This window comes from Mirounga angustirostris, unplaced genomic scaffold (assembly GCF_029215605.1).
Source record: "Mirounga angustirostris isolate CCGP_5_RB_7025 unplaced genomic scaffold, mMirAng1.0.hap1 SCAF_5, whole genome shotgun sequence".
NCBI lineage: Eukaryota > Metazoa > Chordata > Mammalia > Carnivora > Phocidae > Mirounga > Mirounga angustirostris.
The window spans coordinates 3,037,394-3,061,936 of record NW_026991713.1 but is presented as its reverse complement, the minus strand read 5'-3'; the positions used below and the strand labels follow the sequence as shown (position 1 = coordinate 3,061,936).

Below are 24,543 nucleotides of genomic sequence, written 5' to 3'. Positions count from 1 at the left end.
TGATAGCCTTTTCTGGGGCTGGGCAGCAGTGTCTAATTTGGGGCCTCCACAGTTGGCTTTGTGATTCATGTATTATGTATTTGCGGAGAATCATCAAGGCTGTGCCGTCCTGCCCAGGGCAGAGGGTGGGGAAATACACAGTTGGTGTGATCGTACTGAGAGCAAGTGTTCGTCTGCGTTGACATGGTTGTATTTCACTCGGGGTGGGGGCTGTCACCAGCCTCTGGTGCTGCTTTTGGGCCCTCGGAGCTCGACTCTGTGATAATGTGTCATTAGGCCCGACCGCCTTTTGTCAGCTGTCCAGTTTCGGCAGGGATGTGGGGTGGGCAAGCGTCTTCGTGGTGACTGATGGGTTTTCTTTCAGATCCATACAAGATGCATAAACCTGATTTATAACCAGTGGACTTTGTGCTGCTTGAAGCAGAGGCTGAAGGGCAGAGCTTTCGGAGGAAGTGCTCCAGGGCCCACGGATGTGCGGGTGAGGAAGCTGGAGGCCGGCGCCCCTTTTCCTTTCCTGTCCCTGGGAATTGCACTTGGCTTACCGGAGTCGGACCAGTTTTTACATTTAGTTGGAGTCTCCGAGGAGACAGACAGGAGGCTGTTAGTGTTAGTTTGGAAACCGCGCCCAGAGCCCGTGGACAGGCGTCCAATGGGGCAGTTGCCGGCAGAAGCTCGGTGAGTGCGCTCTCTCCGACGTCCGGGTGACCGCCCCGCACGCCCCTGACGCTCTGCAGCTGATGTGTCCCCTTGCAGCCTATCCCTCTGTTGGGCACTCCCTCCTTGGAGCTTTCTCCTTGGCTGGCTGCAGGAGGGGGGCCCCGCTGCCCCAGCACCCCAGCCCCCGTTGCCTCAGTCCCAGGCCATTAGTGTCCTGCTCCTCTCCTTCTCCACTTGGGCGGCCTCTTGCCTCTTGTTGGGGGCTTCACCACTCCATGTTCTTGGATGTCCAGTGGTGGTTTGAGCAGGTTCAGGAACCTCCCGAAACTATGCGAATGTCCCACGTGTGCACATTGATCTGGAGAAGGGAGGCACCGTTTCACCAGACGGGTGGACGAGGGCTGACCTGCGAGGTTGAGACCTGGCGCTCTCAGCTGTCAAATTCCCAGCCCAGCCCTGCCCCCAGCTCTGCTCCTGTGTGTCCACCTGCCTCCTTGGCACCTGCTGGAAGGTGCAGGAACCGCAGTCTGCTGTTGGGGCAGATGCCGCACGCTGTCCCTCACCCGCGGCCTTGTGGGATTCTTCGGCTCTGGCTCTGTGCCTCTGCCCATGTCCCGATCAGAAATGTGAGAGTGGCCCTGCGCTTCTCTTTCTCTTCCCCTCATGCCATCAGCCTCCGGGTCTGGCCCACCCTGCCTCCTAAAACCCTTTCCTCTCCAGCCCCTCCCATCCTGATCTTCCTGGGCGTCAGGACCAGCGGGTCATCTTTCGCTCCTCCTCTGGCCTCGCTCCTCGGCAGCAGCTCCTGGCCCGTGTTTCTGGGACAGGCTTTCATCCTGTCTGATGCCACACATCCTCCCTGTGCTCTGGGCCTCAGCGGCCCGTAGTGCCCTCAGCAGTGAGACCTCCCGGGTTGTCCCTGTGGATGTTCCTCTGGCCCCTCACACTCAGTGCACCGCCCCCCCCGCCTGCTTCCGCCGTCTGTGACGGCGTTCACTTGCTCGACACTGAGGGACTCAAGCAGGGACAGCTCCGCTGTGGAGCGCCACCCATGCCCAGGCCTCCTCTCCATGCACCCCCTGCCTGGTGGTGGGGTCCTTGGGGCCTTGCCCAAGACTGCGGGTGTCAGGGGGTGGCGCTGCTGTTCAGCCCAGACCTCGGCCCTGGTGGGGGGTGCGTGCAGTCGAGGTGGCGGTCACCCAGCTGGAGGACCCGACATGGTAGGCTGGCCCACCCGCCCCAGGACTCCTCTCGCGTGCCTTCTTTTAGATTAATTGAGATCTTTTTACGATTCCGTTTTATCTCCTATGTTGGCCCTTCAGTTACATGTCTTTTTTTTTATTTTTTAGAGGTTGTTCTAGGGTTTACAGTACACGTTTTTAACCTATCACGGCCTACCTTCCGGTAATATTTTACCACTCGGCATACAGTATAAAAGTTTATAGCGTCATGCTCCCACTTCCTGTCTCCTGCCTCGTGTGACTTGTATGTGTGTATGTAGTACGATGTTGGACGTTTGCTTTTGACTTATCTTGTTTTTTTACATAAACTTTAAATTTTAGAACTGTTTTAGAGTTCTAGGAGAGTTGTAAAAATGGTATGTGGGTCCCCTCCTGCCCTCTGCCCATTTCTCCTGCTATTAATGTCGCACATGAGGATGTTTGCCTTGACTAAAGAACCAATACTGAAAAATTATTATGACCTGTATTCAGATTTCCTTGGTTTTGACTAATGTGGTTTTTCGGTTCCAGGAACCCATCCAGGAAATCACAGGACATTTAATTGTTATGTCTCCTTAGGCTCCTCTAGACTGTGACAGTTTTTCAGATTTTCTTGGTTTTTAAAGACCTTGACAGTTTGAGTCCTTTCCAAGTATTGTGTAGAATGTCCCTAAATTTGGGTTTGTCTGATGTTTTTCTTGTAATTAGACTGGGGTTATGGGTTTTCAGGTGGCATGACAAAGAAGTGACGTGCTCTTCTCATCCCATCCAGTCTTGGGCACATGCTGTCAACATGATTTATCGCTCTTGGTGCTGACCTTGCTTGCCTGGCTGAGGTGTGTCTGTCCGGTTTCTCCACAGAAAAGTCACTCTTTCTCTCCTCCTCCCCTCCTGTCCTCTCTGGAAGGGAGTCACAGTGCCCGCCCCCCCGCCCCCAGCATATGGGGAGGGAAGTCATTCTCCAGTTCCTCGAGAGCAGAGTATCTACATAAATTATTTAGAATTCTTCTGCATGAGAGGTTTGTCTGTTTCCCCCATTTGTTAATTTATTCAACCATATATGTCAGTATGGACCCATAGCTACTTGTTTTACATCTTGGGGTGCAGTCCAATACTGCACTGTTTTGTTGCTCACGTTATTTCAGGTTTGGCCACTGGGCGTTCTTTCTGTTGACGTCTGGGCTCCTGTGACAGCCGCCACTGCTGTGAGTGTGTGGTTGTCCCTCCCAGGGCCCAGGCATCCCAAACCAAGGTCCATGCGCCCAGCGTGCTTGTTGTCAACTCTAAGTGAATGAGGAGGAAGGGCTAACACCTTCATGTACCCCCATCTTTACCATTACCTGTTGTCTTCGTGTCTTTGTGTAGATCTGCGTTTCTGACTGGTATCATGTTTTTCTGCCAGAAGAACTTTCTTGAGCACTTCTTGTACCATAGCTTCTGTTTGTGTGACAAGGTGTTATCTCCTTGTGGCAGGTGTTTTCACTAGGCCGCGCTCTGGCTGGACACTTGTTTTCTTTCTGTACTTTAACGATGTCATTCCATTGCCTTTTGTCCTGTGTAGTTTCTGTGGGGTATCTGCTGTGATTACCATTTTTGTTCCCCCTGTAGGATTTGCTAGAATTCCCTGGAGGGTGACCAGTACCGGTGTTAACGTTGGTCGAGGGCTTACCTGGATCAGGCACATGGTTTAGCGTAGCTCTGTGTGTGCGTGTCTTCCCAACCACCTCGAGAGGGAGGTGCTGCTGATGGTAGTCGAGGTTAGAGGAAAGAAGCTGAGGGTCGTGGAGAAGAACTGGTTCGCTCATGGCCACTTCCAGGCGGTGCAGAGCCCTGGCTGCCCAGCCCCAGAGCCTGAATCTCACCTGCTTACTGAGTTCAGACTCTCCAGAAGCTCGGGGAGCAGGTTGAGCTCACCCAGGTCTGTAAAATGCTGCCTCTGTGCTACGACCTGTCGGGCCTTGTAGTCTGACCGGTGGGTCTGCACGGTGTTCCTGCTCAGCTCACAGGCCCTGTGAGTTTGCTCGCCCCCTGCGGCCTTGCTGGGTTTGCTTTCTCACCGGTTAGGATTAAGTCCTGGGGAATATGGCACGTCAGCTGCCTAGCACCTGGCGCTGCAGTCAGCCCATGCAGGGGCTCTGTGTTGGGCTCTGCTCAGTGCCTATCAGTTGAATCAGTGACTTGTATTTATGACGCGCACCCTCGGGCCCTCCTCAGGTAATGGCCTCTGATTGGCTCTCCCTGCTGGGCTCACCTTCCCAGAGCACGGCCTGGTGGTGTCCCTTCATCGCGCACTACGGGACTTCCTATGACTTCCTTGCTCAGATACAGAGCACTGCCCCGGAGCCCTGACCATTTGTCCCCCACGCTCTCCTACCTCTTCCCTTCCACCCGCGGTTCTGAGAACCTGTTCCATGCTCGTCGCAGCCTCTAGGCTTCTGTTTGGTGTACTTCCTAAGATTAAAACCCCATTTTCTAGAACCATTTCTATTAAAAAACAACAACAAAACCCCAAAGACCTCATTTAACAGAAAATACTTTATAAACCATGGAGGCCTGGGTAAGAATTTCATGTTTTTTATCTGTGCATCTATGTGCCTGTCCAGTTCCATAAACGTTTTTGAGTGTCTCCCCGGGCTGAGCACCACACTAGGACCTGGGCCCTGGTTCTTGGAGAGCTCCCAGGACCCCAGCGCCTAGGAGCAGGTGACGTGGTTGTCCTTCACTCTGAGAGACACAGTGTGTTTGCTCTGGGGCTGAGAGTGGTGGGCAGGGCGGCCAGCCAGGGAGGACCTCAGTGGAGGAGGGAAGAGACATGTGAGGCAGACAAGGGGTCCACGGTGAGACCTGCAGTGCGAGGTCTCAGGGCCTTGCAGTGAGCACTAGGGGCTCCTCCTGGGGGCTGGTGATACTGGCCAGTGGGCTTGGGTTTTATTGTAGGTGGCCAAGGAAGCTATGGAACAGTAATTGTACTCAGGAGAGTCAGGTGGTTAGATGCACATATCTTTTTTTTTCTTTTTAAGATGATTTTATTTATTTTATAGAGGGAAGGCATTTGTGTGTGAGCAGCGGGGAGGGGGGCAGAGGGAAAGGGAGACTGAATTCTCAAGTAGACTCCCTGCTGATCTCAGAGCCCGACTTGGCTGGATCCCATGACCCTGGGATCATGACCTGAGCTAAAACCACGAGTCGGATGCTCAACTGACTGAGCCCCCCAGGGGCCCCCGGATGCACATACCTTAAACACTCTGCTTGTTTATCCTTCGAGGCCTGAATCAGTGGGCTCCTTTCTCCATGAAGCCTTCCCAAACCTCCCTCCCCCAGCAGGACGGGTTTTCCCCCTTCTTGGAGGCCAGTGTGCTGTGTGCCCCTCTCCCCCTCCAGCCTGCAGCCAGTGGGTCTTGGGCACCTGCTAGGCGACTGCGCAGGCTGTCCCTCCCCAGGTCTTTGGAGCCTGCACTTACCAGGCGAGACCGTCGCTAGTGCGGTTAGCTACACAGCTCCTGGATGACAGCGGTGATAGGGATTTACAAAGGAAAGGGAAGGCTGTGTGGATGTGCTTCATAGCGCACCCACTCTGGGTGTTCAGTTAGCCCCCCAGGCCTGCTGAGTCCCGTCCCCTCTGCCGAATGTCACTAACACCCATCAGGCAAGTCTGTGGAAGATGGATGATGCGCCGGTCTCATGCAGCCTGGTCCGTGGCATCTGGGTCATGATTGATGAAGGGAAAATACCATGGCCAGTCGTTAAGTCTTGCCATTTGTTGCAGTCATCTCTCACTTTTAAGCCCCTTGAAGGGAAGCCGCTGTCCCTGTGGCTGCTGCAGCCCCAGGCTTGGGCGGAGAGCAGGGGCCTGGGGCACCAAGCCATTGGATTGCCGGAGGGACCGGCTTAGTGCTGATGTCTGCGTTCAGCTCTCCGGTTGGACAGGAGGGAGATGGGTAGAGAGATCTAATAGATGTAATAGAAAGATCTGACAGAGATCTACTAGAAAACAACACTGTGCCGTTTAATACAGCAACTTCTTCACATTTTTTGGGCACACATTAGAAAAATACTTCAGAGTGTTTTACCCAGCGGAAATGGAAATGACCAAACCCCAGTGGAGGGTGTGTAAGTCATCCTGGAATATTCAAGGCAGGATTTCGTGGAAATGACTGAGGTCAATGAAGGGTGCATAGATTGTTCTGGAATACCCATGGCAGAATTTCGGAGCAGCTTTGGGAGCGAAGGGGTTATGCTTGTAGTATTTTATTGAACCACAAAATGTTATTTATAACCCATGTCAGGGGCAATTAAACTGATTGATGATTAAGAAAGTTTAATAGTTGAATAATAAGATGTGGTTCTTGACAGCTATTTTTTTCTCATTTTGGAAGCATATTTTATGAGCCTAATAAGAGTGTGGAGGATGCTCTGTGGAGTGTGTGGTGGTGTAAATTATGTGGCGGGGATATATTCAGTCCGGTGTTACGTGGATGTTACTTATAAAAATTAAAATACCAATTATGGTTTTCTGATTTATTATTGAAGTGGTTTGTTAATTTGACTTAGCCAAGCAGGGTTAATTAGTACATATTGACATATTTGATTACAAGTACCCTAATGTTGAATAAGAAAGGTCAAACAAAATAACTTATTCTCCTCCGTCCACTTACTCTCCATGGCGCCAGAATTCCAGTTACCTTGCTCACTTACGAGAGAGTTTGCTTGGCCTGGCAGCTCCCCGCACGCCCCGGGCCGCCGAAGGCTGTGCCCCACGTGTAGAGAGCAGTGTGTGGGTTTTGTGGCAGTGTTTGTCTTTAAGAACCACTTCTTATGTCTGTGAAAAGCAGACATATAGTTAATGCTTTTTAGAAAAGGCAGAAGCGTTACAAAGTCGGAAACACAAATGACTAATAGATGGAAGAAGAAAGTGCAGCTTTGTAAGTAATGAAAATGCAAATTGGAGCAGTAAGGCAGTTCTATTTCTGTCTGTCAAATTAGCAGAGATTAAAAAAGATAATACTTGGTGCTTTTCAGGTGAGAGGAGATCGACACCCTGTAATCTTTCTGTGAATCCTTTCTGAGAAGCACTTTGATGCTTATGGAAAGGCTTGGTGCCTCCTTGTCTCGAGGAAGTAGAGATACCGTGAAGGGGGAGGTGTGGGGATTCGGGTCACAGCGAGTGATCTAGTAGGAGCTCCAGACCAACCGGAGGTCCAGCCATCAGGGAAGTTTAAACCAGTTGTGGTTCAGTGATGTCCACGCAGGCTTGGATTTGATTTCGTAAGAAATGCTTCTTCCAATATGTGACAAAAGGCCAGGGCATAAATAAAAACAATGGGACATAAAACTTCACACGTAGTGTCAATTCTGGATTATTAAAAAATGTGTGTATGTATGAACGTTACAGACTGAATTGTTTCCTTCCCAAACTCATCTGTTGGACTTCTAATCCTCGGGACCTCAGAATGTGGCTGAATTTGGAGAGAGAGTCTTTGTAGAGACGATGAAGGTTAAGTGAAGTCATTAGAGTGGCCCTAATTCAGTACAAATTGTCCTTACAAGAAGAGGAGATCAGGACACAGACCCACACAGAGGGGTGACCATGTGAGGACACAGGTTGAGGACCGCCTTCAGCAAGCTCAGGAGGGAGCAGCCCTGGCCACACCTGACCTCTCAGACTGCAAGACAGTGAGTGTTGTGGAGGCCGCCCCATCAGTGAGACTCTGTGGTGGTCCTAGCAAATGAACACAGTGACCTACAGCAGGGTCTTGCTCTGTGGAGTGTGTGGTCAGTTAAGCCTGCATTGTGTATTGATGGATGCTTTCTTTGTGTGTGTGTGTACTTTTCTGTATTCTTCAAATTATTTACAAGGATCATGTATTGTAATAAAAGCATTGTTAGAAAGGTTGCTTCCATGTCCGTAGAGAGTGCTGGAATAACCAGATGGCAGAAGGCCCCTTCCTCTTTTGGAGCTTGGCCTGGTCCCCCCCTATGTGGAGGGACTTGCCCTGGGGAATACTGAATATTTTCTCCAGCCCTTAAAGTGGTCTGATTCTCAGGGTCTGGCTTCGGGAAAGCATGCAGATGCTGTTGTCCATGGTCCAGGCAGGTGCCCTGTGTATCGAGTGACGGCATGGTCACCAGATGGTGAGCGCGGCCCGGTGGCGTGAGGGAGGGATCTGCAGGGCTTTGGCTGGGCCGTCTCTCCCCTTGGCTTTCATGTGAGGGCTTCAGTGGGAAACCACCATGTACCCTTTGAGCTCTGGGTCTCTGGGATCTGAGATTTACATCCTCTCTGTTGCCAGGCCTGGAGCAGGATCCAGCCTGAACCAGCTCCCAGAAGGAGGCCTGGGAGTTGGTCGGGTGGAGACCAAGGGAGCCTGAGGAGGCAGGGCCACACTGGTGGGGAAGCTGGGCGGTCGGGGGCTCCCTCTGACATCCACAGGGGACCACGAAGGCTTCACAGTTGGAGGGTCACGGTGGGGTCGCTAGCTTCTCAGCAGCTGTCGCGCCCAGTCCAGGCATCAAACGCTGGGGCCTTTGGGACCCAGTGAGAGTGCCCGCATCTTCACCCTGTGCACGGGGAGGCCGGAGCTGTTCCATGAGTGCTGATGCAGCCAGGCTGTGGGGGGAGCACGGGAGAGGCCGTCCTGGGGGGGGCGGCGCGGAGGCAGCTCACCCTTTGCCAGGAGACCAGCTGGCCTCTCCCCCAGGAAGGGGACAGCCGTGGCCAGTGAGGCGTGGGGAAGCATCCCCGGCAGGTGCTGCGGTGGGCTCTGTCGAAGGAGCTCTCTGCCCGCATGGAGGCAGGAGACACGGGACCTTGTCCCACTTACCCGGTCGTGGCAGGCTCCGCCAAGGGCACCCCACTTCTCCTGTATTCTGGATTGAAGACAGTGTTCTGACTTGGCAGGAATGTGAGTGCTGGGGCAGGCCAGGGGTGCAGGGGCCCCGGAGGAGGGGGACAGTCTGGGACAGGAGACCCTGGAGGTGGTGGCTCCGGTCAGAGGGTCCTGAGGGCACAGCCTGAAGGCCTTGCAGTGCCTTTAATTTGCATATGTGTCGCCCTCCCTGGGTGCTTGTGCGTGCTCTCTGGGGGTGGCATTGAAAACCACATCAGGTCTTTCTGGGTCCCCTGGTGGCTGCGATCTGAGAGCCCCCAGTTCCTGGGGGCTGTGCCAAGCTTGCCACCCCCAACCCCTCCACAGCACCTTGCTGTGCCTGTGGTCCCACGGCGGCCAGCATCTTCACCCTGCTCCCTGCGGGGCTGCTTACCCACCTGTCCTTATGCTGGTGGGGGGCAAGGGCTGTCTGGGCAGGGGTCCCCGGTCTTGTCTACCTGGGCAGCATGCTTGCTGTCGGAGAGCTGTTGGAACTGGTCAGATGTGTTCATTCAGCACGAACCCTTCCTCTCCCCACCAGCGCGTTCCCCAGGCTGCTGGCGCCCTTCCTTCCGGGTTCCCCAGAAGACAGTGGGCTCCGTGGCTCCTCAAAACAGTTTCTGTTCAGGGCCTCCTGAGTAGCTCAGTCGTTAAGTGTCTGCCTTTCGGCTCGGATCATGATCCTGGGGTCCTGGGATCAAGCCCCGCATCGGGCTCCCTGCTCAGCGGGAAGTCTTCTTCTCCCTCTCCTGCTCCCCCTGCTTGTGTTCCCTCTCTTCTGTCTCTCTCTGTCAAATAAATAAATAAAATCTTAAAAAAAAAAAAGTTTCTGTTTGACCTTTGCCTCCCCTGTGGACATGCCGAGTGTGAGCAGAGCAAGCATTTATTTCTAGCGGCAAGGACCCTCCGACCTCCTTGCCCAGGGTCACTTTGCTTCTGCTTCTCACCATATGAAACGGAAAGCCCTGCAGTGCAAGAAGCACCAACAAATGCTCCCGAGGGGTGGGGGTGGACGGTCGGGGGGCACGTGATCATCATGGAAGCTGCCTCATTGAGCCACAGCCAGGACCTACCTCGTTTCACACTTAACTACAAGAAAAGCTTCACGCTTCAGGCAGGTGGAAAGAGTGACCCTGGTGTGGTACCCAGAGGAGAACGTGTTCTTTCTCCGTGGATTTCATGGAAGAGCTCCAGCACTCAGCAACGCTGCAGCTCTGTCCCACTGGAAGCACCTGCAGGAGCCGAAGCAGGAGCCCCTTCTGGGCATGAGTGACGAATGGGGCGTCTGCTGGGACTGCCCTGTGTCAGTTTTGTCACTGTGTCTGTCCCTGATCACCCCTCCCAGTGGGAGACGACAGCCGGGAACGGGCGGGAGTGGAGATGGCCTGGGCCGGCATGCGGTAGTGTGCGAGGGTGGAGGGTGTCGCACAGTAGGGGCTTGCTTGGGCTTAGCCACCTGCTGGGTATGCAGTGCCGTGGAGGATGGGTGTGGGCCGGCCCCGGGCATCGCTCCCTGGTGTGTGAGGCCTGCGGGGGCCCAGGCTGTCCCCCTGTGGCCACACACAGGCCCGGGGCTTTGGAAGGGAAAGGCCCACCTCTTCACTTGCCTGCCTCTGTCCTCCCTCACTTGGGTGCCGCAGCCCTGAGCTCATTTACCCTCTGCTTCTGCGCCAGAGTCGACTGAGGCCCTCCTTTCCCCCACGTCCCCTCCCAGCATTCTGGCCCCAGTTTCAGTGCTCTAGCCGGCACGTTTGTGCTTTGGTATGTGTTGTATGTGACTTTATTTTTCTGGCATATGCTGTATTTTTTGTTCTTTTGAGCCTCAGCATGGACTTGGCTTTTTCAGACTCCTTCATCCTATTGACCTGTGGTCCGTGTTTGCCTTTTGGTTTCTGTTGGCCTCTGGGTCCTTTGAGCAGACTTCCAGCTCTGCCCCTAGGGACTTTGGAATGCCTCCGTGCTGTCAGCAGGTTCCTTGTGCATTGCTCTGCCCAAACGCAGACCGGCTGCTCTCAGCCGGATGGAGCGCGGGGTCAGAGACTAAGATCAGTTTTCTCTCTAGTGCCTAGGGAAGGGGAGTCACGCCGTGGCAGTTGGCTGCTGGTGACCGAGCACAAAACAGGTCAGGAATCTCTGCTGCTACTTCCAGTTGGACCAGTCTGTCCCTATTATAGGTAACAGGAGAGACAAGCCGTCTGTTTCCTGCTTGTTGGCCGCATGCATCGCCGTGACAAAGATAAGACGAGGTACGGTGTCGGGCCGATTTAGTGATCTGTTTTCTCTTGCTATCTTTGTGATACTGAGTCCAGGGCCCTCCCACTGAGCTGAAGTGTGCAGGGGCAGCATGATGGCCCTCTCTGCCTGAGAAAATACATTTTCTCAAAACAACGAGAAACCCACACCCGGGACTCCCAGCACGAGGGGAATCCCAGACGGTCAGTGGGAAATGACAACAAAGTGATTCACCACCGACACCGGCCTTCAAGCCTTTGCACGGGGTCCTCACCCGTTCATTGCACAGTAACTAGTGCTGGTTAGCGTTGGTTCATCTGTTAACCCATGTAGCTTTAGTGTTGAGTCCTCATCTCTGAACTGCCCGTGAGTGAACACAGGTACTTGTTACACCGGGGCATGAAAACAGCCTCACTGTTAGGAAACCAGGTAAGGGCTTCAGAACACATCAGGCATCGTCTGAGGGATGCAGAGCCCTGCTGCGGCCCCCGCTGCATTTCCGTGTGGTTGGACGTTCAGCCAGCGGTCACCTGTTCCAGTTGGGAACTAAGTGAATCAGAGGTGGCTTTAAGGGACAGTCACAAAGACACTTGTTGAAGAAAGTCACACTTCTCCAGAAAATACAAAAATGCACAGTAAGCCTCCGTTTCCTGAGCTGTGTGTGCCTTCTCAGCAAGCAGAGGTGGAAGAGCTGCTGAGGAGAGATCGGTGGGGCTGGCGGTCCTGGAAGACGCTGGCTGTCGTGGAAATTGCAAACCTGCCTTGAGATTTTTCACCAGTATTTGTCAGGAGCCCTAAAACGTCCTTACCCTCTACCTGCCGATTTCATTGGAGATGCTTATCTCGAGGAACTGATTCTCAATGTGGATCAATCCCTTATGCGTTCACGATGCTCGGGGGCATCCCTCGTCATGGGAAGTGTTTAGGTGATGAGAGCATCCCAGAGTAGGGATGTGGCCCGCTAACCGGGTCGCGCCAGCCCTCTAGCCTGTTCTGCACCATTCTACAGTGTGGCTTAAAGTAGTGTCTATGAAATGGAAAATTCTCATTATAAATGTCAGATTTCAGCAGGGAACACAGTTATCTTCATGATGCAACTATAGTTCTAGGAGAGCTGAGCAAAAAGCGTGCGTGGAACAATTGGAATGTAACTGCACTCAGGTATCCTGGCTGTGCTTCAGGTGGTCGACATGGCAGACTTCCCCCCTTACTTGAAATACCAAGTTCCTCTAATTTTCTGTGACTGTGAATGCAAATACCCAGTGCCTGATCATCACACCCCTGCGGGATCTGGACGTGCCCTGGGGACCTTTTCCGGGGACACATTGCCCCCTGCACCACACCCTCCCAGGGCCCCGAGGTTCCAGAGGCCTGGACGCGCCTGCTGTACCCACGGCATATGCGGTGGTGGTCTCCCAGCCAAGTTGGTTGGCTCTGAATGGAACGGCCACTGATTCCTTTCCTCTGCCTTCCCCAGTTCCCAGTGCACTTTCTACTTACTGTTCAGGGAACTAGAAACGTCCCAGGACGAAAGGCGCTGTGGTCTCGGGTCCAGCAGGAGCGGCCGTTGGGAGCCCATGGTGATGCCCGAGCTTCGGGACTGGAGTGTGGGCAACGGTTGCTGTTATGTGTGGGGGGCTCCCGCCCCCTCCGGGCTGTCAGCTGTCGATTTTCTGGCAGGTGCCGAGTCGTTGGCTGTGCTGTGGGTTGCGGCCCTGGTTCAGCGCCACCTGTGCAGGAAGGCTGGGCAGCCTGCTTCACGCAGTCTTTATCCAAAGGCTTCTTAGTGCAGGGATGGGGAGCGGGCAGAGCTGTTGTAAATCGGGTGTCTGTCATTTCGGAAGAGGTTTATTTCTTGGACTTTTCCATAGTCCTGCCTTTCGAGTAGCTTCTTGGCGTGCGGCGGCCGCGCTGGCTCTCCTAACTCCCGGGGACCTTTGGCGTTTGCAGGAGTCATGAGCTGGGATGCCTGGCCAGGGGAAGGGAGGGTCCCCGTGTTCCTTCCGGGGGAACAGATCTCTTCTTATTGACAAATCAAAGAGCCACACAGTTGATTGAGTTATCTTGAGCAGGAACTTGTTTCAGAAACGAAAGGAAGCAGTCCCATTTTGCTCTGACCTTGTGGTTCAGTCCACAGACTGCACGTCCAGCTTCTGTTTGTGGTTGCCGCATACCCTCCCTGGGGTTCTATTCTGTCCAGTTGGGATGGTTACAGCGTACGTTCCCTGTTTATGGTTCATTTACTGGCTGTAACAGTGAAGAGTGTGCTGAAATGTATTAATTCCTGATTGATGGGCTGTCAGGGCTTGGCCAGGCTGCTGAAATCTAGCTGTGGGGTTGGTTCTCCGGCCTAGTTCCTGGCAAGGCCCTGCCTGGGGAGTGACCACAGATGGCCTTTCACATGGACGTGTTGGAATCCGGGCAGAGGCAATGACCGTAAACCTCATTTCTGTCTTTGTGCATGACACCCAGGAGCCGGGCACTAGGGAATGCCACAGCCCAGGCTGGCTGTAAGCTGGATCAGAGGAATCCCAGCTGGGATGTGAGTTAGCAGGAATACACGGCAGAATGTGGGAGTTGACGTGTCTGCATGATATATTGAGGACCAGGAATGGACAACAAAAGCAACTTAGTCTTTTGTAAATGGCCCCAGCCGGAGTTACCTTGCTGGAGCTGTCAGTGAAAGCTGGATTGTCCATCAGTTAGCGCAGCAAACTCTCCCAATTAACCAGTACTTTAGGATCCTACATCATCTCAGCAACAAAGGTACTTGTGGTATGACTTTCTGTAAATGAATTTCTTGGCTTTATGCCGTGTTATTACTAGTCAAATGTGATGGCATCTTACGCATACAATGTCCCATTTCACCGTCCAACCAGTGGGGTGCAGGGGCAGCCTGCTGGTTCTGGTTTGGCAAGGGACTCACCCCGCGGGGCCCAGCTCCCAGCCAGACCGTGAGCCGTGCGAGGACTGGGCCATATTCTTCTGGGTTCCCAAGGCCCCTGTCGCATGCCTGGCACACTGTCTGGGCTCAGCGGAACTCTGTGGCTCTAAAGGGCTCTGATGTGTTCTCTCAGGCTGGTTTTCAAACCCATTGATCCTTTCCTTAGCAGAGCATCTGTGTTTGGGGGGCTCCTTGTGGTTCAGATGGTTCATGGTGGGTATTTTAAACTCTGACAGTTGACCAGTTTTATTGGTGAGCTGGTGTGCACCTCGTTGTATGTATTTGTATTTGTTTATGACTAATGCTTTTGTTGACCATTCTCTTTGTTTTGAACTGACTTCCTTTTATAAATAACTTTGTTGAGATATTTTCCTCATTTTTAGTGGGCTTACTTACATATTTTTCTTGTTGCATGATAATTTTTTGCGGAACTTTTGATATTAATCCTTGGCCTGTAATATGTTGCAAATGTTTCCCCAATCTGTTTTACTTTCTAATTTTTTTCACTTAAAACCATTTAAGATTTGTGTATGGTGACGTGGCCCAGCATTTCCTTTTGTGCTGGGCTTTCCCCTGGGAGGGTTTTGCTGACCTGCGCACATGAGCGGAGTCTGGCGTCCCTGGGGCTGTACTGTGGTCTGGCTGTCATCATCGTCTTGGGTGGGATGTCTGCTACACAGTGGGGTGACATTTCGGCATGGGGGAGCACTCTGCGTGCATCTCCTGATCCCCTGCTCGAGATCGTGCACCAAGGCTTGCGGGAATGAGCTGTCTTGTGTTGATCAATCTTTCTTTCCATTTGGCTGCATTATGAATGGTTTGAGTGAGGGAGCATTTGCTGATTGATTTAAAGACCCATTCATCTTTCGAGGAATTATTTTTGACTTAATTAGGTAAAGGGAATAGATCAGTTTAATGGATTGATTTATGATCAGTTTGCGCGTTCAGATGATCATGATTCTTGCAGGCTTACTCTCTGTATGAATCTGCCGCCTGCCTTCTGGAGGATGGGGGTCTCTGTGGAACCTCCTGCCTGGCAACACGGCTTCAGAAAGACGGTCGTGGCTGCAAGTCTTCTGCTCTTTCCTCGTGAACAAATGACGAGGGGCCTAGATCCTTCAGTGCAGTGACTATATGTGAAGGAAGGCTTTCGTCCCGTGCCCTGACGAGAGGTTCCCAGCGCCACTGCGTCTCCGGAGGCCGCTGCAGGCTCTGGCGCCGTGTGTGCCCCATGAAGGCTGGCCGAGTGCGGGAGAGGAATGGGGGACCGTGTGGAGCCTGCCCCAGCGGGATGCTGGGCTCACATGGGCATCCTGTTTTCCTGAGAAACAGCGTCTGCCGTTCTCGGAGGCGAAGCTCAGCAACCGTCAGAGCTTTCCAGGGGGTCTCAAATTAGAAACCAGTTTGCCTTGTTTTCAGAGAACTCCGGGCTTGCATGGAAGGGCGGCAGGCAGGGCCTGTTGATTGTGTGTGATGCTGTTTGCAAGAACGCTTCCTTCAGTTTGGACGAACTCTCGTTGATTTAAGCGTTGTTTGCATTGTCATTAGTAGAAGCAAGTTAGACTTGATACGTTGCTTACGTTCAGCAGTTTTGGGTATTTCTCTTAACTGGAGAAATTGGGATTAAATTCTTTCCATTCTTCATAGAACATCTTGGCATAACGTTCACTGTGTTCTGGTTGCAACCGTTGATGTAATTACTCGTCCTTCTCGACTGAGCCCCTGGCCGGCCGTTCATGCCCTCGCTTGGCGTGTGTTTACCGAGCCCCTGCTGTGTGCTGGGCCCTGGCGGAGGTGCGGGGACATGAAGAGCATGGCAGGGGCAGTCCTGTGGGGCTCTTGCCGTGTCATGCAGGGATGTACGTGGACGTGAAGACGCAGTATGCAGAGTGGGGATGGACGCAGCTGGTGACACTTACGTGCAGGAAGTGCCGAGAGTGGGCACCTCCTGTCCTCTGCAGTGGGCGGCCCAGTGCCTGGCATTTCACGGTGTGCCGCTGATGTATTCTCTGGCAGGCCTTCCTCACTGGAGGGGCGTCAGCGGCGGGCCCAGATTCTTCTTTGTGCCTCAGTAGTTGCTGCAGTTTGTAGGCCCGGGAGCATCTCCCCCACCTCTCGCCTCCTTTCGTTTCCACGGCGCTGTCCCCAGATGGGATCCCTTCTCGCCCGCACCCCTGTTGGCAGACGCCAGTGTGAGGAGTTACTCTGATGCGGACACGTCTCTGGGGGCTCTCCCTTTCCTCCGGAAGGAAGCCCAACTCTGGAGCTGGGTGCCCGCGGCTGCGGCATCATCCTCATGAGCTGTCCCCTGCCTGGGTCACGTGGACGTCCTGCAGGCTCACTGGCTCCAGGCTCTGCGGTGCCCCCCAACCCGCCCCGCCCCCCCATCCCTGCGCTTGATGCTGCCGCCTTCCAAGGCTCAGCCCCAGCGCCTCCCAAGGCCACCCTCTCCAGGGGCGGGGACTCTGCTCTGCTGAGCCTGTGTGCCTCCCCCATCCCTCGTCACACGCTCACTTGCCACGTGACCGGCGCATCTCTGTAAATCAGTCTGGTCAACAGACACTGTAAGTAAGCCCGGTAAACGGGGCACGAGTGCCTCAGGAGTAGTAGGCGAAGGAGTGCGTGTGGCCCCTTCTCTAGGCTCCGTGGCCGCTTCCCCATCTCCGCCTTTCCCCAACCAGTTTCTGGTACATGAAAGTGCTTGGTACATGTTAATGGAATCAGTATTTTAACCAGTAGCATTTCTACTAACAAAAACTCCGACTCACAGCATCATTAAAAATCAAAGATCCAGTCAAGACAAAAGAGTGTTGTGAAATTAAGATTTTTTTCTTTTACAAAAATGACGTTGTAGAAACAAGGATCATTAAAGAAGCAGACTTTGCCTTCCCCCTTTCCCTCAGTACCACCCAGGGTCCGCTGTCGGTGCTCCCGGGAGTTGCTGGGCGCTGTCTTTGGCGTGGAGTCAGGCAGCAGGGCGCGTCTCCGGAGGGAGGAGCAGCTGCGCCATCACCGCTGTCCCCGGCCTGCGGTTTGCAGGAGGCTGGGGGCCCCTGATTGGGGGTGCGCTCGGGGTGCAGGGGGACGAGAAGCAGAGTGGTGCTGCTTGGTTCTTGTCTTTTGGGGCCTGCTGCGGGCCACGAGACCGATAGTTGGATGTAGCCATATCGTGTCATCTTGCCTGGCCCGTAGCGAGGTTTGTCCTTGGTTTGTCCTTGACTTGTGACCATCGTCTGCTGGTGTCCCGTTGTCCACTGACCGTTTGTCCGTGTCTGTGGGCTGCACGTTTGCAGCCATGTACCAGAATTGGGAACTCTGACAGTGGTTTAGTTTGTAACCTTGAGTTGGACGTTATTTATATTAACGTTAAACATTAGTACGCTAAACCAACTTGATCATAACCTCACTTGTTCTTGCTGAGCCACTGAGTTTTGTGAATTTATGGTCTCGAGTGGTGGCCCCTCTCTTACTGTAACAGGACTTTTCCCTCTGCCTTGGAACCCAGATCTCTGTAATTAAGTGCTAAAACCTCCATCACCGAAGTGTCAGGGTTTCAGATTTGAAATTCCCAAGGTGGGCCATGCAAAACATTAGACCATGGGGTGATTCCAGCTGGCTTACAAAGAAGAGAGTATTTTTGATTACCAGTTCAGCTCCTAATTACGTGAAGAGGTTTATTGCAGGGTTTGTGCGATGCGGGTGATTAATGCAGTCCTAACAGCCCGGGCGTGCCCCCCTCCCTAACCTGCGCTGCTCACCGCGCCTTGAGCTTGGTGAGGCCGGCATCTACCGTTGCCGTGGTGATCCCGTGTCACAGGCTCTGTTTAAATTTGAGGTATTTCTCCCTTTCTGGTTACCAAGCGCCCCATTTGGTTTACTGTGAGGGAGAGCCTGGCCACGTGCGGGCCTCTTTACTTTCTAGCACACCCTGGTCCTTACGAGATCCCAGCCTGAGCTACCCTGGCCGTTCCCCATGAAGCGGGCAGGTGTCATCCTGGAGGGGAGCCTCTGAGGAGCGAGTCCCCAGAGACCCAAAGCTTGAGTGAGCTTGGGGTGGTGACAGGCTCTTTTGCCCACCACATGTTTTATGACTGGGGGAGTGTTGTTTTACCTGTGAGGTTGTACTTTTCTAGAGTTGTAGCGGCTCTCCCCCCCTCTCCCTGCGGAGTCAGAAGCCTCCGTGCTGCCCTGTCTCAGACCGAGAGGCTGGCCGTTGTCAGCTGGCCTCCATTCACCAGCAGGTGCGGCTGCTTCCTGGCACACGACCCTCCTGCGGGTCCTTCGTGTGTCAGCTGGGCGCTTACCTCCGCGGGCTGCTTCGGATGCAGTGGGCCCTGGCGCCCGAGGACGTGCTCTGTCCATCGGTGGCGGCGGGCGCCCTTGCTGTCCGGTGAGCAGCCTCATCACCACGACAGACTTGCTTTGAGCCCATCACCCTGCCTCTTCCTTACCCACTGAGCCTGCTAGTTTTCTGGATGTGGAAACGTGGACAGGAAATTACTGCTCTTTATTTATCGAAGATAGCTTTTTGGGTATTGCAGAATAGCAGTTACATCCCTATGTGGTTTTTTCCTTACCAGCCAGAATGTCCTCCATTCTTTTTTTTAAAGATTTTATTTATTTGATAGAGAGAGACACAGTGAGAGAGGGAACACAAGCAGGGGGAGTGAGAGAGGGAGAAGCAGGCCTCCCGCCGAGCAGGGAGCCCGATGTGGGGCTCGATCTCAGGACCCTGGGACCATGACCTGAGCCGAAGGCAGACGCTTAATGACTGAGCCACCCAGGCGCCCCTGTCCTCCATTCTTTTATTAGTTCCTTATATCTACCTACCCTTCTGCCGATCCACCCATCCACCCAGGCTGGTGGACGAGTCACGACTGACTCTGGATGGGCTCATTGTGCGGTGCTGTTCACATTTGTAGGGTGGGCAGTGCTGACCCCCCCACTGATCGCCAGCAGGTCCCTACCCTAATTGTCCTGACGCCCAAATGCCCCACGAGCTTCTCAGAACGCTTAGAAGGGCACCACCACCCTTGGGAACTTTCTCTAGGGCTATCCATGGAAAGACAGACCTTAGTGAAACTATCCCAGCGGCTTACACAGTGTTTTTTTCCCTATTGCAAAAGTCCTACGTGTTAATTGTGAAAATTTGTGTTCTCTTTTTACTCTCTACTTTTCTGCAAAGAGTGAAGAGTTGTAGTTACCACCACCCGCAGTGTTTTTTCCCGGGGGCACCACGGTCATGTTTCTGCATCTTTCTGAGCAGTGTTCTCTGGGTGCTTGTGCACAGAGACAGGTGAGGGTTGGTGTTCTTGATATGAACGGCGTCATTGATAAAGATGGGATGATTTTACAAATTGCTTTTCCAACAATATGGCAGGGTAGAATTTTCAGAGGATTGATTTAGATCATCCCCTAAAGCCGTTTCATGATTTGAGAAGGCAGGTGAGAGATTTTATGAATTAAGCGGCTGTTTTTACATCTCATGCCCGCATGCGCGCTTGTGGTGGATTGTCCGTCCCGGGCCGCGGTGTCTTCCCTGCCTCCCCGTGTGCCCTCGGCTCAGCCTGCGCACGTGCTGGTCTCCCTGTCGCTCCGAGCTCGGGGTCCCCGAGGTGCAGGGCCTGGCCCTGGTGGGTGGTGCTGTGGACGGTTGGGGCGGGCCGGCTGCAGCTCTCGGACGGCAGTGCGCGCGCCCATGTGTGCTGACGGCGTATGGTAGGCCGTGGAGTCCAGCCCAGTTTCAGATGAGACAGGGCGGCTTAAGTTCCGTTGCTGGGAGTCGCGTGTTTGGGATCAGTGCTGCCTTCGCGAGTCCGCCGTACCTTCCCTGCGCTGGCTTCCAGGGCCTGTCGGGAGAAGGCCGTGTACGGGGCGCTTGGGCTCGCGGTCTGGGGGTGCCCTTTGCGGCAGCCACCTCCCGTGGCAGCCGGCGGCCTCGAGCAGCTTGTGGAGCCGCTCTTGGAGCATCTGCGCGGGGTGGGTCGGCACTAGCTCAGCCCACATCCCAGTGGCCCGGAGGGTTGGCACCGAGAGCCCTGCCCAGCCCCGGCGCCGCCCCCTCCGTTGTTGCCAGGCTTGTCCCGTTCCTGTGAATCTGCCGATTTCCCCTTGGAGTTGTGTTCCTTTTTTTGAACCTGGGATTGCTGGAACCGTCCACGTCTGTGGTTTCCTCTCCTTTGTGATCTCGGCGGAGCAGTGTTCCTGGTCTCTCCCCGTCCCTTGATGTGCACACATCTAGGGGGCAAAGCACTGCGTGGCGCAGCCTCTGTGTCCGTGGACAGGAGGGCTCCTGAGGCCCCAGGCTTCCCTAGTGGCTCCCCGTTCGGGTTCCCGCCCCCTCGGTCCCCCTCCTTGCCCCAGAGACGTGGAGGCAGCATGCCCTGGTGGGAGGCATGTATGACCTTTGGAGCCGGTGGGCTTGAGTTGTAAGCTGTCACGACCGTTGGCCATTTAGGGGCCTGCCTCTGAGGGCCCTCCTGTCCCACAGAGCTGAGTCTCCCGGGCCTCGTGGCAGATGCTGCAGAATATTGGCCTCTGACCGACAGCACCTGCGCTGAGCGTGCGGCCTTTGCTCTTGGTTCGGTCTGGGCTGTGCCCCCAGGAGGACCCCGTAGCAGCTGCGCCAGCCTTGGTGGGGTGTTCTGTTCTCGGCTCTGACCCTGTGCCCGCGGCGCAAGCCTTCTGGAGTGTTCTGTGCTGCCCTCTGCGTTTTCTCCCGTGTCGGCCGATGTTTTCTCCAGGAGGACGGATATTTATCTCATTCTGACAATGAGGGTCATTCTGATTCTCTTGGCTTTTTTTGAAGACAGATTGGCATAGGGGTTCTCTGAGTTAAATGTCATTACTTCATTACATTGAAGAATGACAAATGGCCCATTGTGAGAGGTGACACCTGAAAGAGGCTGCCCAGCTGACCTTTCCTGGCATAAGGCAGTTATGCAGCTAAACAGACCGAGAAACCTCTCCGAGGCCTGCGTCCCGAGCTCCTGCGTTGGGGGGCCTGCTGCCCCTTGAGCTGGGAGGCTCTGTCCTAACAGCCGAGGCAACATCTTGGTGCTTTGAAGGCCCTGGAAAGAGAGAATGCATCGATGGAAAACGTCTCAAGAGGAGTCCTCTGAGGATTGTGGCGGAGCCCGTTCCCTGAGACAGGGGATAAAATCAGACCTGCTCTAGGGGGCGGGGTGTGGAGCTGAGTCCGTGGAAGCCAGAGGAGGCCGCTTACACTCGCGCCCGCCGGCTTGCTCTTCCAGCAAGACGGTGTCATGTGCTCGGTCGTGACCGCGGGCAGACCTCGTTTCCTCCTCTGTAGGTGGGCGGAGGGGGTTCCTCCCCCTAGGCTGCCTCAGGCCTTCAGGGCCAGCATTTCCCGCAGAGCCATACAGGCAAGTCTTCATCGGAGGCTGCGCACGGGCCAGACGTTGGCCTCCTGGGACAGCCGAGGCCCGAGGCCAGGCACCTTGCTGGGCCGTGGCCAGGGGCCAGGACGCTGTCCGGCTATGAGAGGGAGAGCCCACAGCCCACGGGGCAGCTGGGACAGGGCACAGGTCCCCGGTGGGCTCGGACCGAGGAGAGAGCTCAGAGCCGGCCAGGCCGGCCTGGGGACGCTCTTCGCCACAGTCCTGCATCCGAGGGGAGGGGCTCTGAGCTTCTGCAAGGCATCGCCCCTTACCCGTGTCTGTGCCCAAGACCCTGGAGCGTAGGGCCCGAGCCACCACGCGGGGAGCACCTGCTGTGTGTTGTCGCGTTGTCCCAGCGAGGGGCCAGCCCCATGTTCTAGAGGGGACAGGTGATAGGCAGTATGGCCCACCCGTACCTCGGAATGTTCTTCTGCTATGGAGAGGACTGAGGTGCTGGCACAGACTGTGGCCTGGATGAGCCCAGGAGCTTGGCACTGAGTGAGGGGAGCCAGACACGGAAGGCTGCATCCCGCACAATCCCATTACGTGGAATGTCCAGAACAGGCAGATCCACGGAGGCAGAGCACAGAGGAGTGGTTGCCAGGGCTTGGGGAATGGGGAGTGCCTGCTGATGGGCTGGCTTGGGGTGGTGAAAAAGTTCTGGAATTACGTGGTGGTGATGGCTATCCAACTCTGTGAGACACTAAAGCCCAGTGAGTTGTGTGCTTTAAGAAAGGTGAATTTTATTGTATATGGACTACGTCGCAATAAAATAAACCCCTGAACAAAACCAAAATGCAGAAGGGCTTGTTGAGTGAGCGGGGGAGTGAAGGAATAAGTGGGGACGGAGTGACTTTCCCGGCTGCAGCCCCCACAGACGTGGTCCCAGGCGCCCCGGGACATGCGGTGACAAGGGGCTGAGAGCAGAGCTGATGGGGACGTGTCCTCGTGGCTGTACGTGGCCTGGCTGAGTGTGCTTCCAGGGCTGGGCCTGCCTGTGTAGACCGGTGTGGCCCCCACGCAGGGCCTGGCCGGGCTTGGGTCTGGACTCGCCTGGCCTCTTGTCACCATTGTGGTTTCTGTCGTGAACAGGGAGCAGAGTGGAAGGGGGTTCACCGTGGCTCTTGCAGCTATGTGCTGTGACGTGAGGCGAGGCTGTGTGGGGCTACCTGTCAGGAGGGCCTGCGTCCTGACCACGCTGCCAAGGGCTGTCTCCGGGGGCCACACCTGCTCTTTCACTGCAGCCTGTTTCCAAGGGGCACAGTGGCCATGGGAGCAGACGTGTGACGGGGGTTCATGAACGAGGACATTCGATCGTGGGGAGGGGCGCCTGTCACCTCACAGCTACGCAACAGGTGGTAGCAATTCGTATTCTTAGGGTTATTGTCATCTCTACCTACTTAAAACTTTCCACATATGTTCTCGGCAGAAATGTTTCTTTGCTTCAAGAATGTTTTTCTTGCAAGGATGCCCTGCATGTTGGCAAAACAAAACAAAAGTAAATAAAATGAAAAAACAGAATGCACAATTTCTAAAACATTTATGAGTGTTGTGCTGGGTGATAGCAGCTTTTGTAAGGATCTAAAACTAGTTCATTCAAATGTCTGATAAGCCGTTTCAGTTAAGTGTCTGTTCTGCATTTTAAAAATTTTAAGTTATGTTCTCTCATTGGGTTTTTTGTATTCGAAGAAAGAGACTGTTCAGAGCACTGTGGCCTGTTCTTTCTCTTCAGGCTCCTGCTTTCACGGGTGCTCGCCTGTAGCCAAGGGGTCTTTGCCCAGTGTGGTTTTGGAAATCCTCACCTTGGGAACCGGTTTTGAGAGAGATTATTGTCTAATGAATATGTAACCACATTAGAAGCAGAATTTTAAAAAATCTTACGAAAAAGCTTTCAGACCTGAATTGGGAATAAGTAATGTCTTTTAGGCCCTCGCTTATCAGGAGGTGAAAGGCCTGAGAAGCAATAATTTATAATATATTAATTATGTTAATTAATTGGAAAAGACTCAGAATATTAATTATCTGCAACTAATTAGGTATTAAAATGGAGAACCATTAAGTGATGAGATTGAAGCCTAGGAGCCATCTAGTTCGAGCGAGAGAAATGGGCCCCCGGCGTCCCTTGCCTGCCGCGTGCAAGTCTCTGCGAGCCGCGCCCCCGCCCCCGCCCCGTGGTGTGTCCTGTGGGTTAACCGCTCGCTGTCTTTCGCATGCTCCCTGGCACGCAGAGGAGGAGGACGTGGACGCTGCCGACGTCTCCCGCGTGCCCGCAGACGTGCTGCGTGATGTCGAGGCCGACACGTACTGGTGCGTGAGCAAGCTGCTGGATGGCATTCAGGTGAGCCCCCGCCGGCCTGGCCTCTGACTCCGAAACCAGCGTCGCGGGGTGGGGGGCACTGGGCCTGCCGCATGGGCCTGCCCCGTGCGCAGCTTGGCCACGTGCCGCCTGCACAGGGTCGGGGGGGTGTGGGAGATACTGCGTGTGCGTGCGCACACACCCCTGCATCTGCAGACAGTCCCGGTGCGCTGCTGGGGCCTCCTAGGGCGTGGGGCTCTCCCCTCCCCTGCAGTCTGACTCCCACACATTGCGAGCTGCCCAGCTCTGCTGCCGGTGACGCCGGGTGATCCCAGCACCAGATGTGGGGTGGTGCTGATAAGCCTGGTGAGCTGTACTCAGGGCAACCCGCCCCTTACGGGGCGTCCGAGTTAGGGCCTCAGAGCTCACCTGTCACCCCGGGCCCATGAGCAGCCGGCCCCACAGTCTCTGCTGGCCCCGGGCCAGGGGTCTGCTGGTGGGGGACTGCAGCTGTGCCCGGTCCCCGAGGGAAGCACAAGCTGCTGGAAGCCCTGCTCCCCGTGGCCGGGGCTCTGCTGGACTTGCTGTCAGTCGGGGCGGGTGGCGGAGATTTTTGCAGAAAGGCTGCAGGTCTCCCAGGGCCGGGGTGATTTTAGGGAAGTGGTTTGGGGGAAAGACCCTACACAGAGTAGGAAGGAGGATGGGAGCCTGTTGATGTAGCAATCCGTGGTCGAGGTAGATGGAGGCCCCCTGGTGGGTGTGGACCGTCTTGGCTCACTCTTGCCGACATGGCTTTCCTAGATGCACACTCTGCGCCAGGGCTGCGTGCCTTCCTGGGGAGGGAGAAGTATGTCAGCAGACGCCTCCTAGGAGCTCAGTGTGGGCGCAGGGTGGAGCCGGAGGGGGCATGAGACGCGTGCTCCCGAGG

At 54.7% G+C, this 24,543-nt stretch overlaps 1 protein-coding gene across 5 annotated transcripts in view; it reads left to right on the top strand.

Annotated features, from left to right (window-relative positions):
- The window catches only part of TBC1D22A (TBC1 domain family member 22A), a 322,639-nt gene that overhangs the window by 150,825 nt on the left and 147,271 nt on the right, over positions 1 to 24,543 (top strand). For 4 of the 5 annotated variants that reach the window (XM_064590478.1, XM_064590475.1, XM_064590476.1 and 1 more), the window contains one exon: positions 23,548 to 23,657. The exons of the other annotated variant lie outside the window; for it this stretch is intronic. In XM_064590478.1, coding sequence (XP_064446548.1) covers positions 23,548 to 23,657 — 110 coding nt within the window. The remainder of the gene's footprint in view (positions 1 to 23,547; positions 23,658 to 24,543) is intronic. 5 annotated transcript variants of the gene reach the window in all.